The sequence below is a fragment of the Entamoeba invadens genome (genome assembly GCF_000330505.1).
Source record: "Entamoeba invadens IP1 unplaced genomic scaffold scaff_1105074726209, whole genome shotgun sequence".
Taxonomy (NCBI): domain Eukaryota; phylum Evosea; order Mastigamoebida; family Endamoebidae; genus Entamoeba; species Entamoeba invadens.
This window is the reverse complement of record NW_004440269.1, coordinates 90,122-98,084: the sequence shown is the minus strand read 5'-3', so window position 1 is coordinate 98,084 and position 7,963 is coordinate 90,122. Positions and strand designations below refer to the sequence as shown.

The 7,963-nt window shown below is 34.6% G+C and overlaps 3 protein-coding genes across 3 annotated transcripts; 2 read left to right on the top strand and 1 right to left on the bottom strand.

The window, feature by feature from the left end:
• Positions 1-113: 113 nt before the first annotated feature.
• On the top strand, positions 114-4,069 carry EIN_491460 (serine-threonine protein kinase, putative; the record flags this gene model as incomplete). The annotated part of the gene is made up of 3 exons (XM_004255690.1): positions 114-1,808; positions 1,859-1,981; positions 2,078-4,069. 3 exons carry the CDS (start codon positions 114-116, stop codon positions 4,067-4,069), a joined length of 3,810 nt encoding a protein of 1,269 aa, XP_004255738.1.
• Positions 4,070-4,662: 593 nt separating this feature from the next.
• EIN_491450 (hypothetical protein) lies at positions 4,663-5,067 on the bottom strand (the record flags this gene model as incomplete). The annotated part of the gene is made up of 1 exon (XM_004255689.1): positions 4,663-5,067. One exon carries the CDS (start codon positions 5,065-5,067, stop codon positions 4,663-4,665), a length of 405 nt encoding a protein of 134 aa, XP_004255737.1.
• Positions 5,068-7,530: 2,463 nt separating this feature from the next.
• EIN_491440 (heat shock protein, putative) lies at positions 7,531-7,937 on the top strand (the record flags this gene model as incomplete). The annotated part of the gene is made up of 1 exon (XM_004255688.1): positions 7,531-7,937. A coding segment is annotated over one exon (407 nt), but the record flags the coding sequence as incomplete, so codon positions are not given.
• Between the last annotated feature and the right edge of the window lie 26 nt (positions 7,938-7,963).

Genomic DNA, 7,963 nt, shown 5'->3' with positions numbered 1-7,963 from the left:
ATACAATCCCGACAATTTGAGTGAATTGAGATTAAAAAGACGGAAAACCCTTCATTCCTTTTTTCATAATTTAGTCTTTTTATTAATACTAAGAACTAGACTCAAACTACGACATGACTCGTCTGATGTTTTTCTTTTTACTTATCTTCTCAGTAAATTCGTCGACAACGAAACTTGCGGAAGACGCCCTTACGTCCTCAGTTTCTTCGTCCTCTTCCACTGATAACTTTGATGAGAATTGCGGCAACGGATTGTTCGACGCAAAGACGGAGGAGTGTGATCGAGTTGATGGATGTGGTAGTGATTGTTTATGTTCGATCGGGTATACTGCTGATGGTGATGGTCATTGTGTTCCGAAGTGTATGTATGGTTCTGCTTGTATCAATGGATGTTACAAACCGGACAAATGTGAGCGATGTAATGAGTCGATGGGGTATACATCCGACTGTTCCGAGTGTTTAAAAGATTACATGTGGTTTGGTGAAGGCAAGTGTTTGCCTTACAACGCCACTGAACTCATATCGTGTGGAGACTTTTTCACACAGACAGACGCTTTCTTCGCCGCATTAGGGAAGACCAATGTCTTTCGAATACGTTTTGGTGACACTGGAAATTTAGATGAAAATGGGAAAGTCGTGTTAGATCTCTCACAAGACGTTTTGACCCAATTCCAGTCGACTTTTAATAAATTAGCAATTAATAGATGCACTCGCTTCGTTAATCCAACTAAGCCATACACTTACGGAACGTGGTTTGAAGTCCTTGCTGATGAAAACGGATACGTCCATATCGAGACGGACAAGAAATATACCAACGCGGAAATCACTATATTGAATGCTCAGAGCAAAACAGTGGGTACCAATTACGCTCTTTCGGTGCATGAGAGGTGTCTTGACACCGCCGATTTGTTCTACAACCCGAAGTGCACGACGAGAAATGGAGGACGAACAGACTATATACAGTCTCCACAAGTGTTTCTTAAGGTCATTAAAGACGAAAAGTACTACGTCTTCCTTCACTCCAAATTTGCGTCATCACAAGTGTCATCAATACCTATTTACTTCAATAAAGTGCTTCACCCATGCTCTGGGGATTATCAGGAGGTTGTTATGAATGAAGTAGCGAGTGGGTACTTCTCGAGTATCATCGATTCTGACACGACAATAGTGAGTGGGTCTGTGTGTACCAAAGAGAATGAAAAGGGGAGGTGGTACCGGATTAATGGGGTTGACCAAACATTGGACATATCGACGTGTAACTCGGAGGAGTATGATGTCTCTTTAAATTTGATCGAATTTGATTTGGCGCAGTTGGGGTTTGTCGACACGCACACCGACGACATTTCGAATGTGACATGTGGTGTTGAGGGGATAGGGAAATGCGTGAAGTATAGAAATGATGGATGTGGGAAAGGGTCTCTACTGCCACGGATGGTAGTTACACTGAAGAAGGAGTATATGTATATGTTGTTTGTCAGTTTGAACGAGGAGTACAAAAGTCGAGTGAAACTTGACATCACCATCACGTGTCCACAAGAGTGTGGTGAGAATGGGAAGTGTTCTGGCTATTCTGGGAAGTGTGAATGTAACGAGGGGTATGTCAACAAATACGATGGATGTTCAGCGTGTGGGAATGGGAAGGTAGACATTGACATCAACGAAGAGTGTGATTTAAGTTCGGGGGTAGTTGACATTCAATGTCTTGATAGTTGCAATTGCAAAGATGGTACACAGCCAAAGGAGATCAATGGAGTTACAAAGTGTGCTGTTTCCACGTGTAACAACGACAATATAGATGAAAATGAAGAAGTTTGTTTTATCGTGTTTTTAGACATTGACATTCAAATATTTATATTTAGTGTGATGGAGGGTTTGGATGTTATCATTGCTTATGTGTGAATAATACATATGCCTTTGCAAAGCCGCGGTTATATTGTGTTTCCTCCACGTGTGGAAACAAGAAGTGGGATAAAGGTGAAGAGGTTTGTTACTGATCTTTTATTCATAGAACTATATTCTATAATATAATATATTATTATAAAATGCTTTTCTATCATACACCAACGACTTATAAATAGTGTGATGGAGGGTTGGGGTGCATTGAATGTGAATGCCAACCGGATTGGTTTGGGCATGGCTCTGCAGACTGTTCTTCATTGTCCCCAGCACTTACCAACTTTTTGTTTTGGGGAGTTGGCAGCATATCATACTTTATATTGTACATGCTGATATTGATCATATCCCTTGGAGTCTATATTAAATTAACTCGTGTTATAAAGAAGCAGACGTATAACGAAATGAACATCTTCGAGAACACAATTATTCCATTTGATAAGAACAATTCGCAGTACGTTGACATGTCCAAGGAAAACAAATACTTCTCGTTTTCTTCAACAAAGATCGAGTTCGACTCCCAGCCAGAGATTAACGAGCCGATCGAGACACAAATTGAGTTGAACAATTTGAGTAAGACGCATCCCCTTTATTTTGTCTTCCACAGTGGAGACTACACCAAATATATTATACTCTCAAAGCCATTTGTGGGAACAATACGGCCCAAGGAATCAGTCACACTTAACATTTCATTCATGGCCAAGTGCACAACAGTCCTCAACGAGAAGGTCCCAATCACAATTCGCTTTGGTAACGTTTCTCAAATCATTAAAGAGATCAAGAAGGAGAATCCAGACCTCATCGACCATGCTTCTCAATCATCACAAAATTCCGAAATGGACGATACAAAATCATTTGGCAAGAAGTCTTTGTCGTCTGCAGATGGCAAAGAAAAATCATCGAGTAAAACAAAATCGACGGGGAAGGACAGTGGCACTAAAGATAAGTCGTCGTCTTCACTCAATTCCAAAAACAAGAAGAGTAAAACGGCCATTTCAAAGTTCCACGTCTACTTGAATCTTCAAGTAGAGTCTGCGCTGTCCACCAAACTTGATTATGAAGAAATCCATTTACAGCATCCACCAATTGGAGGGGGCACATTTGGTATAGTCTACCGAGCGGAGTGGCGACGAGTCGATGTTGCAGTGAAAGTGATGAAGACTGATTTAGTCAGTTTAATGGAGTTACTTCCCAACTTCATGCAAGAGGCTGAGATGATGGAGCGTATACGATGTCCTTATATAGTGAATTACATAGGAAGTGTCATGACTGGTGATACCCTCTGTTTAGTCACTGAGTTCTGTCCACTTGGGTCTCTTAGGAAGTACATGAAGTCTAATGCAATTCCCGAGTTGTTGAAATTGAGGTTCTGCCAAGACATTGCGAGAGGGATGGAGTACTTACATGAAAATGATATTCTGCACAGAGATTTGAAGACAGACAACGTCTTGATGATCTCTAAAAATCCGCACGACCCTATCACAGCTAAAGTCACTGATTTTGGGACATCGAGATCATTCATCGAGTCGTCTGGGAAAAAGTTGTTACAAGGAATAGGTACGCCAGTCTATATGGCTCCAGAGATATCAAGAAAAGACCAAATGACATTGAAGAGTGACGTCTACTCCTTTGCGATTTGTATGCTTGAAATTTGGTTAACAAAAGACGTGTATGACCCGATGAAATTCCCCGACTCCGAATCGATTTTGAGGTTCGTTGGGGCAGAAAAGAGACTTGATATAGACGACTCGTGTGTTCTGAAAGAACTCATCCAAGCAGCTTGGAAACCACGAGCAAGCGAACGGCCAAGCTTCAAGGAACTTGGGACAAAACTCACACTCATTCTCAAAAACGTCGAGAAAGGGGAGACTAAGCGTGAAAAGGATTCAAAATCGTCGAAAATGAATGATGAAGAAAACTCGAAAGTCTCGGTGACTGCTGTTACTACTAAAGATGAGAGTGTCACTGAAGGGGAGAGTGCAGATAACTCAGAAACATCAAACGATAGTGATAACCCGACAATATCCAAAGACACACCTGAACATAATGATATCAACAGCAACGAAGAACATATGGATGGTGTTCGTCCAGAAGTTGCCAAGCAAGTTGAAAAAGAAGTGACTGCTGAGAAGACTGAAACCGCTCAAGAAACACCCAAAGAAGAAGAACAACAATGAAACTTTCCACATAATTTTCTTAATTTTTAGTGCATTTAATTTACTATTTAAGAATAATTAATAATGTTCAAATATATTCTATTTATTTATATTTATATACCAGTCATCAACAATATAGTATATTTATAATTTAATATTGTTAAAACTAGTTTAATCACATTTTAAACATTTGAATGAAACATAAATCTATATTTGAAAAAAAAAATAGTTATACGAATAATATATTTTCTTATGTTTTAAATTATTTTTTTTTCAAAATTAATAAACAAGATTTAGTTCAGTAATTTAAAAGTGACAATAAAATAAAGATATTTTTTATTAATTGATTTAAATAACAATAAAATAGTTATTATCACTCGCGTGGTGATATAATGGTATATGTGTTAATACATTTGAATAGCTGTTCCAAGTCTTTGAGTCAATTTATTATTAAATTGTATTTACTATTGCATGATGTTAGTTTTCTTGTTCTGTGGAACACAAACAATGGTCATTTTTTTTATTAAAAGTATTTAAAAAAACTACCTTTTTGAAAAGTAATTAAAAACTCATGAAAAGAACAAAACCAGAATAGTAAAGAATAGAATTCTTGATTAGAATGCAAACAGAGCAATTAATGAAAGAACAAAAGAGACAGCAAGAACTCCGTCTGACAATGAATCGTGAGTTGGTTCCTTTGACATCGAAGTTGATGATTGTTCAGATGACATAGAGGAATCTTGTTTGGAAGTCGATGAGTGTTCCGATGACATTGAAGAGTCTTGTTTTGAAGTTGATGATTGTTCTGATGACACTGAGGAATCTTGTTTGGAAGCTGATGATGATTCTGATGACATAGAAGCTGATGACGACATTGAAGCCGATGATGACTCTGATGACTCTGATGACTCTGATGACATCGATGACATAGAAGCTGATGATGACATCGAAGCCGATGACGACATAGAAGCCGATGACGACATGGATGATTCCGATGACATTGAAGCTGATGATGACATTGAACTTGATGAAGCTTCTTCTCCAAGAGTATTAGCAGCAAAGAGAGCTAACAAGAAAAACACGAACATTTGATGTTAATAGTTTGAAAGGGTTTGCTTTTATTGCACCTTCCATTCATTAGTGCTTTGGTTTCAATGAAAAACCCTGTGTATTTCAACATCGGCTTTTCAAAAAGGTCTTTTTCTCTTTTTCTCTTCTTCGTTAATTATTTTCAACACTGGCCTTTGTACCTATAAATAGGTTGCACAGACATTAACCCTCCAAATAATTCAACTGTGTTGAATTGATATTATAAAAAATTAACGTGTTACTAATTAAGACTCCATGAGAAACAAAGAAATTTTTGTTGGCAATCTATTTTTAGGCCATTCCAGGGCGAAAGAACTTTTTCGAAGTTTTTAAAACTTCTCATCTCCTGTGAAATTATGATAATTTACATGATCTTGGAATTTGAAATGATTGACCAAGTTTTTCTTAATTCCCCGTTTTACACAAGAAGAATAACTTATTATTTGTTCGTATCAAAAAGGGAACTTTTGAGACGAAAGAAAAGTATTGAACCTTTGAGAGGAATAAGAAATCGCCCCCTATTTTTCACAATAAAATAGGGATAGTTTGCTACACCGTTCGTTTCAAAAGTCTTAAAAAACCAATAAAAAGTGTTTATTTGTTTAAAACCCAACAGTGTCTGTTATAGTACTTTAATCAACAAGTTATAGAACACATAAATAATTGTAATGTCATAATAATAGTAATAATAATAATATAGTAAAAGAAATAATAACTTGATTTTTTTTGGAAAATTCATATTTTACTGGTTTTTTAAAGATTAAAAGGTATTAATTTACAAATTCAGTTTGTTATTCGACTTTTGTGGAATTTGAATATCACTCCTATCAAATTTGCTTGTGGAAAGAAACAAAAAATTATTTTGAAAACCAGAAGTGTTATTTATTATCACACATTCGGTGTAATTGGTAATTATACCCAATCAAATTAAGTAATATACATCCATTTTGAACAACTGAACAATATGAAAGTACTCAATGCTTATAGATATTATACACTCAAACATGATACTAATTATAATCCCTTATTGTGTTTGGCTGTTAAAAAAAGATCATCTATTTTTTAAAAACGATTTATCTCAACTCTTTCAACATTACAACTTACGAATCTCAAACCATTACTTTTTTTAACTTCACCATAAAGTTTAAAACGTTCATTTGGTTTAAAATCAACAATATTCTAAGATAAGGTTTGTGAGTTGAGAGTTAAAAGTTGATAATTGAAATTAATAAAATCGATTCTTCACAAATACAAAACAGGTAATTTAAATTACAATTATTAATAGTGTACAAAAAATACAAAATTGGCACTAAAAATATCTAATAACAAACCAATTATATTTGTTCAAATGAAAAAAAACTTGGAATTTTTTAAAAAGTTTTATCAAATTTCACAGGTTTGATTTTTTGTTATTATATTTGGATAATAAACTTATTTAAATAATTAGTTTAAAAAAGTTACTAACTTAATATTGGTTTGTAATTTAACACTGACATTTTTATTTATACACTAATAATTTGTTATTCTAATATTTTAATATAATTGTTTTTATAAAATTCTAATAACAAATAACTTTTTATAACGTCCAATTCTTCAAATGAGTGAATGTTTTGATGAAAATAAAACAAAGAGAAAATTCCTTTTTCTGGTTCAAATAATTATAAATAATAAAATTATAACAAAAAGTATAATACAAATTATCATTAAAAAAAGTTTTCACAAGACAGATATAGTAAACAGTATCATACTAAATATTATATCAATATTATTTTAACTATAATTATTGTAGAAGTGGTTAAATAGATAATAAGGGTTTTGAATCCCCATGTAAATGTTATTTAATTCATTAAAAAACTATGTAAAAAATGTTAACACTCGTTTATAATACTCTTTATATTTAGACGTATCGAATAAATGTTCACATTCTAGTAAAGTTCGATATAACATATCAATAAAACATATTATTTTTTACCTTTACCATAATATAATAAATCCTTTGTTATTTATTTATATTTTGTTAAATATGTTATAATTATGGGTTTTTATTTTTTTTATAATTGATTGTAATTATATTTTTAATTATTTCTAATTTACATTGCCATTAAAATTTAAATTATATGATTAAATTATGAAACTAAAATACTTTACTAAATATTATATAATAATTGAACATAATATTTTTAATAATAAAAAATAAAAATAATTCAAAGAAGTGTTGCCAAAAATAGAAATGACGTGTCTTCCACGTCAACACCACATTTTGAAATTGAAAATGGGTTTGCAGACAAAATGAAGCCACAGATGCGGGAGATGCAATTGAGTGTTTGACAATAATAACTGAGACGTGGCGGCAAGACGTATAAAATGGTGTTGGATTTTGAATAATTCATCAAATGAGTGCAAACAAAGGAACCGCAGTTGGTATCGACCTTGGGACAACATACTCCTGTGTCGGTATCTGGCAAAACGACAGAGTTGAGATCATTGCAAATGATCAGGGCAACAGAACAACGCCATCGTATGTTGCCTTCACGGACAGTGAGAGGCTGATTGGTGATGCAGCAAAGAACCAGATTGCAATGAATGTGAAGAATACCGTCTTTGATGCAAAGAGACTGATTGGAAGACGATTCAGTGATCCAGCAATACAAGAGGATATGAAGCACTGGTCATTCACTGTTGTCAATGATGGCAATGACAAGCCGTTGATTCAGGTGGAGTACAAGGGAGAGACAAAGAAGTTCACACCAGAGGAGATCAGTTCGATGGTGCTGACGAAGATGAAGGAGACAGCAGAGGCGTTTGTTGGTGGAAAGTCAACAACGC